This window comes from Pongo abelii, chromosome 11 (genome assembly GCF_028885655.2).
Source record: "Pongo abelii isolate AG06213 chromosome 11, NHGRI_mPonAbe1-v2.0_pri, whole genome shotgun sequence".
In the NCBI taxonomy this organism is placed as follows: Eukaryota; Metazoa; Chordata; class Mammalia; order Primates; family Hominidae; genus Pongo; species Pongo abelii.
The window spans coordinates 113,945,513-113,966,498 of NC_071996.2; the positions used below are offsets into that span (position 1 = coordinate 113,945,513).

General features: G+C 34.9%; 1 protein-coding gene across 1 annotated transcript in view; it reads left to right on the plus strand.

Moving 5' to 3' along the window:
- CPS1 (carbamoyl-phosphate synthase 1) overlaps positions 1 to 20,986 on the plus strand; it is a 119,192-nt gene that overhangs the window by 45,429 nt on the left and 52,777 nt on the right. Inside the window, exons 16-21 of the mRNA XM_002812808.4 lie at positions 90 to 218; positions 2,995 to 3,139; positions 4,624 to 4,834; positions 6,238 to 6,436; positions 10,146 to 10,322; positions 14,464 to 14,582. Of these exons, the coding sequence (XP_002812854.1) occupies positions 90 to 218; positions 2,995 to 3,139; positions 4,624 to 4,834; positions 6,238 to 6,436; positions 10,146 to 10,322; positions 14,464 to 14,582 (980 nt within the window). The remainder of the gene's footprint in view (positions 1 to 89; positions 219 to 2,994; positions 3,140 to 4,623; positions 4,835 to 6,237; positions 6,437 to 10,145; positions 10,323 to 14,463; positions 14,583 to 20,986) is intronic.

Below are 20,986 nucleotides of genomic sequence, written 5' to 3' on the forward strand. Positions count from 1 at the left end.
GTTTACCTGATTTCCAGACTCTCTTGGTGTGGTCTATTCTGCTAGTGTGCTCAGCTTTTAAGATGTTGAGTCCTTGTTCTTGTTGACAGATTGAGGATGCGATGAAGGCAGCAGACACCATTGGCTACCCAGTGATGATCCGTTCCGCCTATGCACTGGGCGGGTTAGGCTCAGGCCTCTGTCCCAACAGAGAGACTTTGATGGACCTCAGCACAAAGGTACGTATTTTTGTAGACAATATTCTTACCAACCAAAAAAACTGACTTGATAGACCTTTTCAACTAGAGAAAGTTATGTAGATGAGAAATTACATTTTCTTTATTAAATCATGATCATGTTCTCCAAAAGCGTCTTCCAAAAGATGACACTTTTGAGAGAGCATGCAGTGCGACTCTTCATGCCAGGATGCAATCAATGATAAACCACATGGTTCAAGGTAAACCAGTGGTCACTTTACCTCAAATTCCACCTTTATAGTACAATCTATTGACTTCAAGGAGATGAACTTAATTCAACTCCTTCTTCCTTTGTTTCAAAATCTACTCCCAAATATTTAAAATGCTAAAATATGTTTTAGTGGTTAAGGACAAATAGGACATAAAGTCTCATTTTTAATTTTTTTGAAATAATGTGGCTGGCATGGATGACATCCAGAAAGTGAAACATAGCACATTGATTAGTTTGACTTTACTCAAAATTAAGGTGTCTAAAATATACATGGTATAAACCGCTCAATACAGTAAATGACTGAACTCCACCAACTGCCATATACTCATAAAACACGAGAGATTTGAGGGTTTATAATTTATTTTCTATCAAAATCACTTTAACATATTAGGAACTACTTCTTTTTTTGCATATTAGAGGAAAACTCTTGAGAAAAGTAAGATACGCTACAAAAACTAAATTAGAGACTAACACAAAAAATATGCTCCAGGAAAGCAGAGACTTTTGTCTATACTCTATTTCCACAAAATAGAACAGTGCCTGGAAATACCAGGAGTTCAATAATGTCTTTGAAGAATGATTACATGTGCAGCCAAGAAACCTGTGTAACTTACATGGCAGTCATAGAAGTGAATTTGACAGAATTACTGTGAGGGCTATTTTGGGAATTATTTAAGAAATAGCTCAAGGACAGCTTATTGCTTTATCTTTACTTACATTTTGAACTGAAGTGAAATGAGACCCTTGAATTGTTGACATAGAATTTTGAAAACAGATAAGTACAATTCAGCATATTGAAATAACTACAATGGCAGACTTACATATAAACAACTTGGGTTTCATTTTTCTAAAGTTGTGAAAATTACAAAAAAGGGAAACATACCTGACATAAATGTTTCTTGTTACCATTCTGGACATATGAATCACGTATTTAGAGCAAAAACATGTTTTTGAAGATAAAAAGTTTATTTCCTCTAGCATGTTAGATGCTCCAAATATTTTCAATATTAACAATTTCATAACTGCCAATTGTGACGATGCATACTTATTCTCTATTAATTTTTTTTACTCTGTAAAAAACCAATCTGAAGACTGAACTTTTCATGTAAGAAAGTTTATAATAAAGAGAATTTTGGAATGAGATAGCTTTCAATTATTTATATTGTGCTCAAATAATCAATAGTCCTTTAAATGGTTTTTCTTGTTGAAAAAAACCTTCGCTCTTCCCTTGAGAATAATTAGTCGTATCATTATGTCCTAAACAATCCCCTTATTCTCTTAAGGTTATAATTAGCACCATTAAAAGCTGCATTAACTTATCCAGGTCCCTAAGTTAACTTTTTATATAAAATTGAAGACTTCAAAAAATAAAAATAAAAACAAGCTGAGGAAACAGGTGAAGATAATTTCAAATTTTCCCTGTATTTAAATATCCATTTTACTTCATTAGAATGCAAAATACTTTTCCAAATTTATACCCTTTGTTTCCTAGATTTCTTCTTTTAGCAGGCAACCGGAATGATGAATTAATCATTATTAAATTGTTAACATTGGCTACTGAATTTTCTAACCACTTTGAGAACCTCATCGTGGGCAGCTGTGGGGATAAATGTGTCACATTTTCAGTTGCACGTGCTGGAGCCTGTAGTGATGACTGAAGTTAAAAAAAATTGTATTAAGGCACATTACAGAAAAACTTACATTAAATTATTATTTTAATGCCTATTAATAATTTGAAAAAATTCAAACTACTTTCCCTTTCACCGCCAATCCAAATCAAATATATTATAAGACAATGAGACATTTCTCCCTTGGATTATCAGCCACTGCATGTCCTAAGGTCAGAGATTACCACTTTCCTATTTTGAGTTCAGTATTCTACCCATTGTGGGTATGCTGTAAATATGAAATGATAATTATGCTAATTCATATCTGTCTAATCAGGCATACATGATATATGACTCAGAGTATTTAAGCATTTAGGCAGTGATTAACCATAATAATAGTCCCATATGATTCTTCTAATTCTCAAGTTTTATATGCCATCTTGGCTAACTGTTTACAACCATCATCATCTCCTTTCTCCTCCTCATCAACATCAACTAACTTTTATTGTGTGTGTCACTGTACAAAGCACCCTCAGCTATTTTAGAGAGAGCCAGAGTCTTTAGACTTATTTTTCCATATTTATTCACACTTATCACATTTTCTGGTTTCACAGAAGCCTAGCTGCTGAAATAATTTCATTTCCCTCTGCCTGATTGCTCAATTATTTTCTCTTTTTCCTAAATTAGTTTGATTTAATGTCATATCAGCACTTTGAATGGCAAGCCTCAATAATGTAAATCAAGCATATTCACTGCAGGATGCTATTCCTAGTACCTCACTGATTTTCTGACACATTGTGCCTTCTGTGCAGGGGAAAATGGAGACGGGGTTTGAGAGTTCAGTGCTGACCAGGATTTATGCCAGGGTGTTTTGCCAAATATCCTTGTTGAAGCCAGTGCTTTTTCTTACTCTTTGATATCTTTTGTCACCAATTTCTAGGCCTTTGCTATGACCAACCAAATTCTGGTGGAGAAGTCAGTGACAGGTTGGAAAGAAATAGAATATGAAGTGGTTCGAGATGCTGATGACAATTGTGTCACTGTCTGTAACATGGAAAATGTTGACGCCATGGGTGTTCACACAGGTAGGCAAAGTATCTTCAAGAACTATAGTAATGCTTTCAGTTCATGTCTTTGATGGCCACGGCAGTCTTTATAAAGTTGTTGCCTTTAAATTACTATTTCTAGTTGACAGACTAGTGATAACATTTTGCACAAGTATAGTATTTTACAGTATTGAAAATATTCTCACATTCAATTTGATCTTCACACAAACCCTGTGAAGTAAGGCAGATATTATACTGAGTTAATTGAGGAAGAGCAAAGGTAAGCAATATGGTAGAAATAAGATCCATAAAACTTGGTGTTGAGAAATAAGAAGGGAGGTTGAGACGGTTTAAAGCAGACTGAGATGGTAATCACCCAGTAAATGAGAGAATAGGCACAATAATAGAAATAAGTTTTTCAGGAAAGTACACTAGTTAGATAAGAGGGCAAAGATGATAACTTAGGATTTAAAAATGCTAAATTTGAGGTGTGAGCAGAGCTGTCAAAAAAGGGAGTTGAGAATGTGGAGATGGAATTTAAGAAATAAAATAGAAATAAAGAAGTTGATACAAAGACACTGGAAACTGTTGGCATAAAAGGGAAAATTGAAGTCATAGGCATAGACAAAGTATTCAAGGGCACAGGTATAGAAAGAGGAGAGAATATGGTTGAACTTTGAACTCTGGGAAACATTTAGATTTATGGGGCAGGGGAAAGAGGAAGTATTACTGTTGAAGATAGAAGGGGAGAATAAAGAGTTAAGAGGAAAATAAGGGTAGTACTCTACCAACTAAGCCAATGCAAGAACTATTTTATAAAAGAGCTTTGTTTTTGGCAGTATCAAATGCTATGCAAGACCAAGACCGATTATTTAATTTGGCTCTTTTGGATGTCCAAGAGAACAATTTCATTGCAAAGTCAGTTCTGTGAGCTCTATTAAAAGGAATTACATGGTATCGAGTGGTAAGCAGAATTGGCAAACTTTCAAGAAGCTCATTCATGCAAAGAATGAGAGAGAAGCTTTGTATGGTTGTCTGGCAATGTTGGGAGAAGACTTCTGGAGGCAGTGAAGATCTGAGCGTGTTTGAAGGCAGAAAGGATGAAGACTAAGATTGCAGATATAAGGGGCTATGATGAGAGAAGTGAAGATGGAAAGGGACGAGATACAGAAAGCCAGCTGATGAGCCAGTCTAAGTGATAATATTCAATGAAAGGAAGAACTTGAGAAATAATTTGAGATGAAGAGCAGGGAAGTTAAAGTCAATCTAGTAAGTAGATGATCGAAGCCTTGATAGCTACTTACTAGATAGATGAACTTGGGAAAGGTTAGAGAGGTTTCTAAAAGTACTGTATCAGAGTAATATGGGCAAAACAGGAATTGGGGGAATACCTGATATCACATATATATCCCAACAAACCCTCAGACTGTTCTATGTCTTGCATCATGCAAGTAGATGGTTAAGTCGCTGAAGTTGGTTATTTCAATATGCCACCAAGTAATGAGTGCTTCTTGGATATATAGGTGACTCCGTTGTTGTGGCTCCTGCCCAGACACTCTCCAATGCCGAGTTTCAGATGTTGAGACGTACTTCAATCAATGTTGTTCGCCACTTGGGCATTGTGGGTGAATGCAACATTCAGTTTGCCCTTCATCCTACCTCAATGGAATACTGCATCATTGAAGTGAATGCCAGACTGTCCCGAAGCTCTGCTCTGGCCTCAAAAGCCACTGGGTAAGACTAGAATAATTGACCATGGGTTTGCAGATTCTTTGCAGATAGAAATGAAAAATTGACAGATAGTGGAAGACCGTGCTGCATTTACAAACTATGTTCCCCTTTTGTGTATGTTAGCTCCAAATCATTTATAGCACCCTGAGGACATGATTATTAATGAGCTTGTTGCCAGATTGAGGTAAATTATATTGCTAGCTCGCTTTGTTTGCTGGCTAATCATAAACGAATCAAAATCTAGGTGGCTAAAGCAGGCTGTGAAAAATCTGCTTCCTAATTGCACTTAGCAGATGTTGTTAAAAGTGCAGATTAATCCTTAATTTTAGTCTTCAACTGTTTTCTTCAGGTGTATAGCCCTATAGCAAATAGTTGACAGAAAATATAGCTCACTTGACTCAAGCATGCAATACACATTACTTTTATTTTATCAAAACTCCACAAGACTGAACAGTGCGGAATTTTTTCACAAGTAACTGTTACAACCAAACAAATAAATCTGCTGTCTATATAACAGCCACTAGCAGGCGTGATTGGAGGGAAAGTTAATCAAAACCTTTGGTTTCTAATAATATATTTAGCACCTTACACTTAAATTATGGCATTTAAATGAACACAATATTTACTTCTTTAGATTTTTTTATGTAGTTCCACAGCACTGCATGGAGTGGCGAAAGGCATGTTGCCCTGTACAGGAGTCACAATTCTGCATTCTCACTTGGTTCTTCTATTGACCGTGTGATTTTGAGCATGTCACTCATTGTCTTTATCAGTTTCCTCATTTGTTAGATGGAAGTTGTACTAAAGAACTCATTTTTAATTCTATAGTTGTATGAATTATTTTCTCAAACAGAATAACCCAAACTGACATTCTGGATGAAGATAGTCAAGTTCTCAAAGTGTTAGTTTTGTAAGGAGCCCAAAGTTTAAAGATAATTTGGAGACAGAGCAAGGACCCAAACTTGAAATGCCTACATTTTCTGACCATTATGTACTCTCTTGTACTAGCTAACTCCACTGTATTCTTAGGTGCAGATGTGTATATATTTTCTCAAAAAATATTTTGCAGATTCTCATCTTAGTGGAGGTTAAATACAAATGGAGGTTAAACTTTATTTATCAACAAATCTATTGATTTTGGGTTGAAGAGGTGAAGGTTGAGAGTTGTAGCAATGCATGTAGTGCATAGAGAGTAAATTCTCCTGTGACTTGTGCCTCTATACTTTGTATCATGACTCCTATTATTCTGCAAGTGGCTACTAAATATTGATGCAGAACAGAGAATCAAGTGTCTTATACCCTGAAGTAGAATAATACCAGAAATTTTAAGAAAGACCAATTTATGTTTTGGTCTGTTTTCAATAATTGCTCAAAGAAAAAAAAATAAATTTGTCTTCTTTTTATAGCTACCCATTGGCATTCATTGCTGCAAAGATTGCCCTAGGAATCCCACTTCCAGAAATTAAGAATGTTGTATCCGGGAAGACATCAGCCTGTTTTGAACCTAGCCTGGATTACATGGTCACCAAGATTCCCCGCTGGGATCTTGACCGTTTTCATGGAACATCTAGCCGAATTGGTAGCTCTATGAAAAGTGTAGGAGAGGTGAGTCCTTGGTTTATTACTCTTTTCTTCTTGTCCTCAGTTATTTTGTCAAATTTGTGACACCACTGACAGTGTTAAAGTTGCCTGGATACTGTCAACACATGGACAGTGTTAAAGGTGTAATTGACAGTGTTAAAGTTGCCTGGATATTAGCATACTAATATGCTAACAGTCTCTATTTGACTGTTAACATATTACATATGTTACATGGCCATTTTGCTGGATTTGAAGGTCTTCCTATTCAAAAGGTGAGGCCATATATCTGGGTATATAGTATAGACACACATATGAAAACACATTCATATACATATAACTGAGTTGTAATATATTTTATAACCAAATCAAGAAAGTAATATAGAATATAATATATCAAAAAGACCACCAAACTAAGCTTAAGAATTCAACTTTAGTCCATTCATGCAAATTGTGGCTTTAACTTCCTGAGACCTCATTCCCCACATCTATGGAAGAAGAGGCTGGACTAGTTCATCTCTCAGGATCCTTCCAGCTCTAAAATTCTAAACTGATATGAGCATAGTGGATTATTAAACCCCCTTTAATTATACTAAAAATTTCTAAGCTTTTAACATCTTTAGAAGATTTTTTAGAATGTGCTGTGTTATACTCTATTTGAAATTAAAGTTAGCCTTTGATTATTGCATCTTCAAAGACGCAGTGTTCTTCTGTGTGGGAGGAAAGAAAGGAATTCATATCTCTGCTGAGATTCACTCCCTTGCCTCCTCCCACCAAGTCCTAATCATTTTCTGCATCCAGAAGCTTTGGGATCGTGGAGAAAACATGAAACTTGGAACCAGCTGGACTTGGATATTACTCTTGGCATTGCCACTTATTAGCTACAGACTCTCAGGCAAGACTGAGTTTCAGGATCTGCACCTGTAAAATAGAAATAATAATACCTACCTTGCAGGATTCTTATAATACTCCCTCTTAATAAATGTAATCCATCATTATTGTTATTATTAAATTAGTATTCATAAGTGTTGCATGGGGTAGAGGTTTTGAGTGCTGAAGTATGAACAAATCTCAGTCTTTCTCTATCATTTGTCTATCTACCATTTATCTTAGTTTATCTGTATCTCATCTCTATTTCTGTTGTGGCCAGTGTGGGAGCTTTTAGTCTATGTATCTAAGCTGATTAGAGTACAGAGCAAAAGGCTGTTTATGACATATTGTTCCATATTGTTCTTTATTTGTCCCATAACACAGATTATAGCCTAAACCCAGGTCAGCCATTTCAGAAACGCATGTCACTAATCACAGAAAATATAGATTAAATCTGTCACCAATACAGGGAAAAAGAAAAAGAAATGCTTTACTGGTCTATCATAGTCACACATGAAAGGCAGAATTATTACTATTTTGGCTTCCTTAATTTGTAAGATACTAATGAAAGATTTTAAAGTAATAACAAAGGAACAAATTGATCTTTTAAATTAAAATGTCTTACTAGTTGTAAAACACCAAATATTCGTTTTTTCGCCATTATGGTTGTTTTAAATCTTATTTTTTAAATCATATTTTTTAGTGTACAAAAGACATAGAACGCAAATGCCATGAAAATCTATGTTGCTAGTGTTTGTACCAAATAAACAACTGTTATTTAGTTTACATTTCACGGGAAGCGTCCTTTTTAAATAATGTTCACCATAAAATTGGTAGTTCAAGGAACTTGAGAAAATTATGTAATATTTTCATTTGGGGCTTCTTATCTGGGGGATTTTGTCGTCAAACAAAAAATAAAAGGTAGGGGGGAGTTTTGTTGTTGAACACCTTACATTTAGTTCAAAAAGTGAGCAAACAGTTCCTGAGTTCTTACTACATGCAAGACACTGAGAGGATTAAAAAAAGGAATAGATTATAGATAATTGAGATACATTGTCTGCAGTTGGTAAATTCAGAATACCTAAACTGACCCAAATATACAATGAATTATTAATCTCTGGTAAATATTAAAAGATAGTACTTATATATAGGTGCTATGAAAATATAGTAGAATAGGGTTGAGGAAGCCCATTATAGTCATTCCACTGGAAAATGTGAAATAGTCACTCAAGGAAGTTGCATTTTAATAGAATAGGGCAAATGTGGTGGGAAGACGACTTGAGCCCAGGGGGTCCAGGCTGTAGTGAGCCCTATAGTGCCACTACACTCCAGCCTGGGTAACAGCGTGAGAATCTGCTTCAAAAAGCAAAAATATATAGAGAGAGTGTTGAAAAGCACAATTTTTGAGCAAACATTTATAGTTAATATATTCCTTTGTTATATGGGTTTCTTCAATTGAATGGATCCCATGTACCATTATATAGATTGTGCTTAAGAATAATAAAAATATATGGAGAGTTACTTATAGAACTAATTTCAGACAAATTTTAAATATGTAATACCTCAAATTTTCTTAAATACACCCAAAATATTTCCTTAATTTTACAGAACCATAAAATGTCTGATTTCTGGCAGTATTTTCCATGCCCAGTCTAGACAATCTATAAACATATTGTCTAACTCTTCAAGATACCACTATGACTTGCAAATTGCATATCTGAATTGCATTAACAGGTTGTTTATTCCTGCTCTTGTGAATTTTCCCTTATTTCTAATTAAATTTGGAACAGTGTGAAAAGGTTATCTGTTTGGCTTTAGTGATCATTGAATATGTATCTTGTCACATAATTGACATGAAGATTTCCTAAACTGACATTAGTGGTAATTTGAGTCTATTTGAGGAATCACAAAAGTTTACTGAAGATAGCATTATGACTGCTATTATTTTAAATTGGAAACCAAAAATGCATAGCAATCTATTATTCTATGAAAAGATTCAAACACAATGTTTATCCAGTGAAAATAACTGGGTAGGTTGCAAGATCAATTTAAGTTTAGTTCTGACATGCAACTTGTCCAAGCTAAATCACCACATAATTTTTCTAATTGATTATTGTATAATGAGCTGTAAAGATTGTGGAAAGACACATTGAATTTATCATAGAAAGTTTAGTCTCCTCCTACGTTCAAAATCATAATCATCAGTATTTGTTATGACTCTCAAGGTTCTATTAATATTAATGCTTAGCTATAAGGAAAGCCAACCTTTCTTGAATACTGACTGATACTCATTTACGAATAGTTCTATTTTTGTGTTAATATATTTCCGGTTTCTCTTTATTTGCCTTCCATTCTAAAGAACATGTGCATAAAGCAAGATCTTACTAAGAAAAGGTCTCTATGCTTCAACCTTAAATTTCTTATTTTAATACTATGGTCCAGAGCAGGTACCAGTGATTTCCTCAACAATCTCAGCAAATACAGCTGAACTCCCTGAGTGGTAAAAGACTGACCTAATGAAGATGCATTATACAAAAACCATGGAGAAAGTGAGAGAGGAAGAAAAAAAGGAACACCTTTTTTTTAATTTGAGGGGCTTTATGATATATTTTTTGGTAAATATATATAAATATATATATTTGTATATAAATAAATATATAAAGTTTATATATTTATATATAAATAAATATATAAAGTTTATATATTTATATATAAATAAATATACAAAGTTTATATATTTATATAAATATACCCAAAATAGTTATACAAATATATATTATATATAAATAAATATATAAAGTTCAGTTACAAATTAAAGATACATAAGCTCTTTCTTTCAATATGAGATCTTAAACATGTATTACAGGTCATGGCTATTGGTCGTACCTTTGAGGAGAGTTTCCAGAAAGCTTTACGGATGTGCCACCCATCTATAGAAGGTTTCACTCCCCGTCTCCCAATGAACAAAGAATGGCCATCTAATTTAGATCTTAGGAAAGAGTTGTCTGAACCAAGCAGCACGCGTATCTATGCCATTGCCAAGGTAAGATGTTACAAGGGGCCCAGAGCTACTAGTTGCTTTTCCAGAATGTAGTCAGTCTGGACATTAAAATAAAACTGAATCACAAAGTGGCTTTAAATCAGGGATTTTTGGAAAATTTTTAATTCTTTTATAGTATTAAACTGGAAACATCTATAGATTTCATTAGTCTTTTACAATTAATGATAAATTATCATTTTTATTTGACTTTAAGCCTGGATTTAAGGGCACATTGCAGTTTTAAAGGATGATTAAATAGATAAAATGTCCCCCTTTTTAAGTATACTTAGTAATAATACTCTTAAGTAGATTTGACAATATTGACTTGTCCTTTACTATTAACTTTATTACATGTTCCTTGAATGTGTAAAATTGTATTGTAGAAAGGAAGGTGCATACAATAATGTCCCTTAGTATGTGCTACTTGAGTCTAGAATAATCTTAATTTATTTGCTTCTCTTTCTGTGTTTAAAAAACAGCAACAGACTATAAAGGGCCCCCATGATTATAGGGTTTTCCATGTAATTATTTTATTGGTCTTACTTTCAGGAAAAAAGGCCCTACATTTCTCACTTCCCTCCACTACTTGCTTCTCATGCAAATTAAATGCCATGTTAATCTCCTTTTATATTTACTGTGCTTAGAGTTTTGAAGTTTCAGCTCATCTGATTTTATAAAAGGTGACTTGGGCAGCTGGAATCTGTCTGGTCAGAAATCCCTGAAAGGCTTTTTGACATTTAAGGAAACGCAAGCATTAATCCTCCAACAGTATCAAACCGCACTCGTTCTACAAAGCTCCACTGACCATTTTATGTGTGTCTGTGTGTGTGTGTGTGTGTGTGTGTGTGTGCATGTGGGATGAGTCAGTGAAAACATGAACTTTCTCTTTAAAAGGATTCCCATCTTTGTAATTTGCCTGTGTAGAAACAGAAAAATGTTGTTAGTGATTTTGAACTCATTGCAACTTTTATGTCCATATTTTGAGTCCTTAAGAGACCTGAAGGAGAGGAAAGGATATTTCCTTCATTGCATCCAATGTATATTCTCCTCGCTCTTATGGTTTCTAAATGGAAAATATTTAAGCCCCACTGAAATTCTGGGAGTTGCTATTATCTCTTGATGGACATTTTCCCATGTTGAGTTTCAAGGTAATTAGAATTTTTCTCTGGTGGTGGTGGGTGGGATAGCAGTGATAAGAAGTTATTTTAGAAAGCCATTTCACCTTCATCATTTATTATCCCGATTTCAGTCTTTTATTTAAGAAGCAGCTCATGACATTCATGTGTGTGTGTGTGTGTGTGTGTGTATAATATTTTTTCAGGCAAAGGACAGTAAATAGATTTTTTTCCTTAAGTCTAGCAATCATGTTTCTGCCACTTTGAAGGAGATGAAAAAGGGAACCATTTCCAAGTTCCCAGCTAAGCTGTAAAACTCAAGCAAATCTCTCCTTCTTTTCTAACAGACTTATAAAAGATGAGAATCTGGGAAAAATGTGTTGAGGTTCTTTCTTTCACAGGGTACCCTATGTACGAGCAAGAAGTGCAGGGCAGGGTCTGTGTATAAATTATTGTCTGCTCGAGTGCTGGGAGAAGGAACTGATTTCTGTTAGAGGTCATCATTACTGTTCATTTCAACAGCAGCCAGGAACTTGGTGATTTTGACAGAGTGTAAGGACCGTGGAGGGCTGAAGGGGAAAAAGAATGAAGGGAGTGTAAATCTTTGCTTGCTTTCATGAGTCTTAGAAAGAGCAACTTGCTCTGAGGTCTGATTTTTACAGCAGTCTTATTTCAGGATGACTGGATCATCACCTCTTTTGATTTGGGGAGAATGCGGGGCATTATTTTTGATTTTTGGAACATTAAAGTAACCTCAAACTTGTTTGGGGTCATTATAGACTTCATTACAGTGGTGTTACATAGCAAAGCTGCAGTGCTTGGAGATGAGGTCTTAAGACTGGCAGGATCTTGCTTGCTGTTAGAAATCATGGATTTTTTTTTTATCCAGTCTATCATTGGTGGGCATTTGGGTTGGTTCTAAGTCTTTGCTATTACGAATAGTGCTGCAATAAACATACGTGTGCATGTGTCTCTATAGTAGAATGACTTATAATCCTTTGGGTATATACCCAATAATGGGATTGCTGGGTAAAATGGTATTTCTGGTTCTAGATCCTTGAGGAATTGCCACACTGTCTTTCACAGTGGTTGAACTAATTTACACTCTCACCAGCAGTGTAAAAGCATTCCTATTTCTCAACATCCTCTCCAGGATCTGTTGTTTCCTGAGTTTTTAATGATAGCCATTCTAAGTGGCATGAGATGGTATCTCATTGTGGTTTTGATTTGCATTTCTCTAATGACCAGTGATGATGAGCTTTTAAATGTGGCACATATACACCATGGAATACTATGCAGCCATAAAAAAGGATGAGTTCATGTCCTTTGCAGGGACATGGATGAAGCTGGAAACCATAACTCTCAGCAAACTAACACAGGAACAGAAAACCAAATACCACATGTTCTCACTCATAAGTGGGAGTGGAACAATGAGAACATATGAGCACAGGGAGGGGAACATTTCACATCGGGGCGTGTTGGGGGGTGGGGAGGTAGGTGATGGATAGCATTAGCAGAAATACCTAATGTAGATGACGGGTTGATGGGTGCAGCAAACCATCATGGCACGTATATACCTGTGTAAAAAACCTGCACATCCCGCACATGTATCCCAGGACTTAAAGTATATATATATGTATGTATATATAAAAGAAAGAAAGCATGGATTTGACTGTAGCTGTCCTTTCCTTCCTTCCAGTGAAATGACTACAGGATTCTAGGCCCTCCCTCACTGTATGTGCTTGTGTGAAAACCTCCTTTGATCTCTTAAAAGTTTCAGTAACTTAAGGTTCTCTCCACCTCACAGTGTAGATGGCCGACAGCTAATTGTGCCTTTAATCACTTAGAAAGTAAGACAGAATATTAAGTCTTTGGGAACCTGACTGTAATTACAGGGAGAACTAAACAAAAGAAACATACATTGACTAGGAAATGAAGATGGCTTTGAGTATTTCTGTTCAATGTCATCTTACTCTAGTCAACAAAATTATGAGCCATGCCATATCTCAACAATTATAATCATGGTCTCTCTGATACTACAATTATGTAAAAGCTTTATGAAAAGTAAGCTCCCTGGGCTGAAATATAATGGCAGAGTTACTAGTTGCATATATTTCTTAATGGGTCTTAAAAACGCAGTGTGTTATTCTAAAATATGTTGTTCTGGAATATTTTCTGATTTTTCACTGGGTATATACACGTACACATACACGCATATAAGAATAAGAATAGACATCTTTTTGTATAAAGATTTTGGTTTTGAGAGTTTATCTCTTTTTTCAGTTAAATTTTCTACTCAGCTTAATGACCCATAGTTGTAGTTTTACTTTTGAGAAATTGCTAAAGTAAGCTTGAGGAAGAGGCTGAGCTGCCTATCAGAACAGAAGTTATTACTACATTGTTTTGGAATATATTAGGATTTTAAAAAATGCCTGCCTTAGCACAAAAATCATAGTGACTGATTCAAAATAATTTTTTGTTTGAAGTTCTCTGTGAGGAAATATTCTGGAGGAATAAAGCCAAGCCAGATCTGACCCATAAATTCTCACTGACTATTGTATGTTTGTGTGAATGTGGAGTGAGGTGGTAAAAATATGCTATCTCCTACAAGATAACTATCAACAATACAAGTTAAGTGATCATTATATTAATTCTAGATTTTCTTACCAATTTGGCTTAACTGTAGTTTCAAGAGACTTTCTTTAATTCCAAAGAGATGCACCAAATTTAGGGTATAATGGGTAACACAATCAAATAAAGAGGGAGCGAGTCAAAACCTGTTAGATTTTTCTGAGAACACACCACTCAAGGCAGGCACCTCCTCTGTATGCCATTTGTGGATATAGTTGGCACCATCTTTATGTTTATTGGAAGGAATGTCAATGATGTCAGTTTCATGTTTCGTAACTCAGTCTACAGTCTCGGGTTCTCTAAATAACACACAGAGGCATGACTGCTATGTGTTTTAAACCAAATAAGACATTTAGAAAAATGTTTGCCAAAGAAAGTATCTCTTCTCCTCTTGGCAGGCCATTGATGACAACATGTCCCTTGATGAGATTGAGAAGCTCACATACATTGACAAGTGGTTTTTGTATAAGATGCGTGATATTTTAAACATGGAAAAGACACTGAAAGGGCTCAACAGGTAAGGCAGTGCTGCTCTCATTCATGCCAGACACCTTCAGTGCAATTTTTGAAGAGTCTTCTTCCTACTCTTAAGCATTTGGTCAACATTGTGATTCAATGAGGTAGATAGTGCCATTGTTGGAAAATAGTACCCATAGCCAGAAGACAAATGGCAGGTTTTTTTTAGATGTTTACCTTTAGAAATGTATCCATTAATCTTTTTAATCATCTTCTATTCCCACCCTTGTCATCAGACATAGTAATAAGGTCTATTGAATGCACAAAATTGGTATAGATTGATGAACGGGTATTATTTAATGATGAAGTATTATCTAGATTTAAATTTTATTAATCAATTAAATGAATATTTCTGTGTTCTATAATTTTCCTCTACATTCTGAAGTCTGTTTTCCCCTTTTAATATCAATCTATACATTGCTGTATATTGAGGAGAAAATGCATTCCTTTTGCATTCTACTGTTTTTAAATTGGGACATTCAGTTCAGCATACAAATAAACCACATTCAGGCTTCTCTTAACAGACGCTTTACCTCTGACTGATTTACATTTTTATCTCCATCATGGCCAATTATTTTTAAACTTCATTTTATGTTGAGAATATTTTGATAACATAGTCCTTAAAATCTACTTTTAAATTTTTCATGGGAAAACTGCTGGGGCACCTTAGGCTGATGAAAGCATGGATCAGTTTTAAACATCATCTTCGATAAGAGGAGCATTTATTAGCAGATTAAGAAAGACAATATATCCTCTTGAACTTCTTCCCTCTAAAAGCACTCTGAAATACACTACTATTGGAAAGACGTCTTACCTGCAAACTAGGGATGTGTTTAGAGAAGGAAAAATTTTGTTTGTATAAAAACTGTTCTCAAATGATTCGACAAAATGTAGATACTTTAATCACTTAAAATATCTTTGAGGACAGTGGAAGATCTCAAAACCTGGATTGCTCAACTATTTAGCAATTGCAACATATAATTGGGTTACTGTATTTGCCTGATCAATATGTGTACAAACTAGGTAATAAAACACTTGCTTTTCTTTTTGAGAAAAATTAGGTTCTTTTTCATCTATTTAATTATTGTCCATGTCAAATGCTTGGTTTTGAAAACTGAGGAATTCTATCTGACAAAGATGAAACTAGCTATAGTTGCTTGTAAATCATCCTTTCTAGTGATCACATAAAATGAACAGTAGAGAGAAAATAAGTTAGGAATTGAACCTATACATTTATCTTATAATTTTGCTGACTTAAATTTTCCTTTCTTGGTTTATGATGCCAGCAGAACTTCTGTGTAAAATTATAGTCTGTTCTACTGTTCTCAGTTTCAGGCAACTGATTTCAAATGCCTATGAAACCACTCCAGTTAAGCCACATGGGGGTGCTAGAAACTTATAGTATGCCAGTCACAGCAGTGGAAAAGACCTGGGGTGGAAAACAGCAGATGTTATTGTGATTTAAATTTCCACTTGATATACGTTCTGATTTTTGGACAAATTCAATGTTTTAATTGAACAGTTTTCGTTACAACCAGAAGGCAGGTTGAGATTCTAACTAAGCATAAATAAGGGTATATTGATAGTGAAAAAGGTCCTTGGAGGATTAAAACAACACACTGTAACAGATCACTTATAATATTTTTCTGACTTCCACATTCTGTTGCATTTATTTGCCGACAATTTGACATTTTCAATCTCCATTTTCTGGCATAAATATATTTGTAAATAGGGATATTTTCTATTGTTCATAATGATCTACATTTAAAACTCTTTATGTAAAGCTTTATATCATTTCAAAAATTTAAAAAACTTATACTTAAAATCATTTCTGCTGTATAAATTTGTTTTTGATCCAGGGAGGTTGAAGTGTCTATTATATAGCAAAAGCTAAAGTAAACCTGAAGTGAAACTCACAGATGATCCATGGCATTAGCAAACCTAAACCCTCAACTCATTATCTGAGTGTCACTTTATGGTTTAATTCCTTTCTTTTTGAAGTGTCATTGATGCACACATAGCAATTTGATAACGATTGTTGTTTAGCGGTATTAGATAAATAACAAGAATAGATGGCCACTAAAGCTACCTGTCTCAATCATTTTGTGGCACATAGGGGTCTGAAGTTGAAAGGATATGACAGCTGATGGAATGAATGTTAAGTATGTAAGGCCTTGAGTTTCCTTGCCCTATTTTAATTGTACTCACCATTAGTCTGGGTCATGAGTCCTCTGCTTTTTCTCAGCCCCTCAATATCCAGGGAGGCTTAGTCATCAAGGTATGTACTGCTCCGGCAGTAACAAGAGCTCCCTATTAATGACCTATAGCTGACTTACATATTGCCAGTTTGGAGAGGGGCTGAGAAGATTAGTTGTTCTTTTTCATTTGTATTTATTTATGGTTTACTTTGAAGATCTCAACTGCTTCTGTGTTAGAATGACTGTCTTTAGCTATAGGATTAGGAGCTAGCGATTTATTTGGTGTGTGTTCAGAGAACTCCAAAATTCTCCTGCCTCGACATCTATCTCTGGTGCCAATGTCCCGCACTCCCTTTGTACTTTTCATAGAGATCTTTGAGAAGACAGGCAGTGGGGCTCTCACTTGGGAAAAGAGAATTAAATTAAGAGAAAAAATAAGAATGCTAGACTTGGGTTTTCTGGTTCCATCCTTGTGCTTTGGAAGGAGTGGACTATGGAGCCAGAGAGATTGGTGCGCAGTCCTCCCCACTATATAATCAGAGGTACATCACCTCTTTTATTTCTCCAGATTCATGTTCTTTCTCTTAATCTCTGCTTCTAGTTTTTTTGTGAAGCTTAATTTATATAAGTATAAATGACATCTGACATATTGTGAGGGCCCAAGAAAATTTTTCCTCATTTCCCCTGAAAATAAAAATGCTACTTGTTATAATAAAGTTTACTTTATGATTTTAGATATGTATTATGTATTATGATTTTAGATATGTAGATATGATAGTTAGATATTTAAAGATTCATTTTCAGACTCACAATTTTTATTTGCTTATATATTTTGCAATGTATCATTTCTTAATTTCCTTTATGATGCATCACTTATTTTAATATCAGACCTATTTTTTTAAAGGAAGCAATTGATAGCTACTGATGCAAATGCTATTCTTATCAAAAGATAAATAGCATTCCCTTATGCTAATGAATAAAAATTCCTACTCTACAGTTGTTAATCAATCTCGAGTTCTAAAGTCCGATAAACCCATTTAATAGCAGAGGATGAGCATATCATTAAATTGATGGTCAGTCTCTGACTTGTGTTTACATATAGTCATCTAAAATGAAGTTAAGAATTTGGGTCCCAAATAGACTGTACCCACACATGGACACAGGGAGGGGAACATCACACACTGGGGCCTGTTGAGGGGTGGGGGACTAGGGGAGGGATAGCATTAGGAAAAATACCTAATGTAGATGACGGGTTGACGGGTGCAGCAAATCATCTTGGCACGTGTATACCTATGTAACAAGCCTGCATGTTCTGTACATGTATCCCAGAACTTAAAGTATAATATAAAAAGAAATATAAAAACAAGAACATGGTTTATGTTTGAAATGTAAACAATAAATATGCTTATTTATGCAATAACTTCAAACAATATATTTTAAAATAAAATACAATGGAAATTATTAAAAAAGAATATACTCACATATTTAGTATATATAAATATTCACAGACTGAGATGGGGAAAACAAAACAATGATTGTAACTAGGTAGGCATTATGGAAATAACTGGTGAGTTTTCTAAACCTGTGATATAGTAGAAATTATAATAAGAAACCTCTCTCCTTGAAGGGGAGAGATAAACATGTTTCATGCTCATGATGACGTATGAAGTCTCATCTTTCTGCAGGGTGATGAGACAAGAGGGATAGGTGTATTAGGCCATTCTTGCATTGCTATGAAGAAATATCTGAGACTGGGTCGTTTATGTAGAGGTTTAATTGGCTCACAATTCTGTAAACTTTACAGGAAGCGTGGTGCTAGCATCTGCTTGGCTTCTAGGGAGGCCTCAGAAATCTTACAGTCATGGTGGAAGGCAAAAGGAAAGCAGCCGTGTCCTATGGAAAAAGCAGGAGCCAGCCAGAGAGAGAGAGTCGGTGGGGGAGGTGCCACATACTTTCAGACAACCAGATTATGCAAGAATTCACTCACTATTGCCAGGAGAGCACCAGTGGGATGGTGCTAAATCATTCATGAGAAATCTGCTCCCATTATCCAGTCACCTCCCACCAGTCCCCATCTCCAACACTGGGGATTAAATATCAATCTGAGATTTGGGCAGGGACAAACATAAAAACTATATCAACAGGTATCAGAATAATCAGCTCAGCATCCTAGCTTTGAGTGCTTGCCCCCTCAGAACTCAGTATGCTCTCTCTAATACCTGAATATAGTAGCAATGGCACCCCTCACAAGACTTCTGAAGCAATATCTATTCTTACCAGCTTAGGTAATAACCATTATTTAGACAGCTTCAGCCAAAAAAAAATCTCTTTCCCGCTTACACTCACTGACTTTCTCCTTTTCCACTTAAACTGCTTATTGCTACCCAAGGGCATGCTAGGGAAGCTGACTGTTCTAGGCAGTTCCCCAAATTTATAGGCTGGTGTAGTAGCATTAACTGACCTAGGGTAATAACATATTTACAGTGGATTTCTTTAGGATTTGAGAAGTTTCTTTTTACTCAATGTGATATAAGTTGTGTCACGTAGGATTCGAATACTTGTTATGTGTATGCTTTGGAATTTAGATGTTTAATGGTCACCAAAGGTCTTTTAACTTCACATTGGCAGATCACCCTGCAAGGAGTTTGAGGAAAATGAAGTCTATATAAATTTTTAGTGGAACCACAACATGTGCATAATCTCTATCCAGTAGCCTTCACTGCTAAGCTATTGAGATTTTAGTCTGGTTTTCCCATACTCACTCTCCCAGTGCCAACGCTTTCACATATTGTGCTCTTCCCATGTAGCATTTTAATAAATACCAAAAGAAAAATATCCTTACTCTGATCTGTTAGAAATTATAAAAATCTCACCTATAGTTCTTTTTTCCATTAGTGCATAGATTCAATTTTGGTCATGTAAAGGTCTCCTGCCTGGAGAGAGGAAATGCAGGTACAATAAATCAAATAAAGATGTCAAATGTCTTCACCAACTAGGTTCTTCTGATATAGCCTATTCCTTATTGTAACCAAATAATGAATTTATAACTCTTAATACTGAAACTTGAATTTTGATTCAGTTTAATAATTCTGAATGCCTTCCAAGTGTAAGATAATAATCACAAAAATTTTTGGACTACATATTAAGCACTGTTCTAAGCACATTATTTTGTTTAATTCCTAACACAACATTTAGAAATCAGTGATTGTCCTAATTTTATTGATAGTAAACTGAGGCACTGAGAGATTCAGCAGTTTCCTCTACATCACATACTAATAAGTAACAGAATTGGGATCAAGTCTAAGCAGGACTCCAGAGCCCAGGATACTTGCTATTTAACCCCTTATATTTGATATATAATTATATTCTTACATACTTTTTACTTTTTTAGTAAAAAGTAAACATTGTTTTTATGTACAATGTTGCTATTTATGTGAGCAATGTTGTAGATGATGCATAAAAAGAATACTTACATGTGAGTATATACTTACATACTTAAATATCAAATACAATATATTTGTATTTGTATATACCATAGATGACTGCTTAAAAATAATACATATATGTGTATGCTTATATACTTACATATCAAGTATATAGTATGTAAATGTGCATGTAAATATATTAAATATATGTAAATATAAGCAAATACATACACACACAGAAACAGGTTTGCTTAGGGGTATAGAAACAGATTTGTTTAGAGGTGTAGATAACATCTAGAGGAAATGAGAAGTAAGACTACCTAAAATAGACAGCTTCAGTTTAGAAACAGTAGCCAATAAAGGAGTGATAGTCCTATCATGGTAGAACCAGCATATATAATGAAGGTTTCTACTATATTATTAATAAACAAGCACAGGTACAAATATCCTTCAGGTGGACTCCCCTTGCTATAAGTATGTAAGGAATTCAACTATAATAGAGCTTGTGAGAAGGAACTATTTCAGGACTTTACACCCCAAGCATTTATAATACCAATTGGAATGGCAATTTTATATTGAAACACAATCACGGTACTTAAAAAAAAAAAGACACATGAACAGGGAAGAAAAAAAAAGTGAGCGTACAATTACCAGCTTTAAGCATCTGCTTATCCCTCTGGCTGTAACTGTTTTTAATTTATTTCCTTATTTTGTTTTTTTGGTTTCTTTAGCTATTTCTGACTGACATATCCAGCTTGGGGATTTTATTATACCTGCCTAAA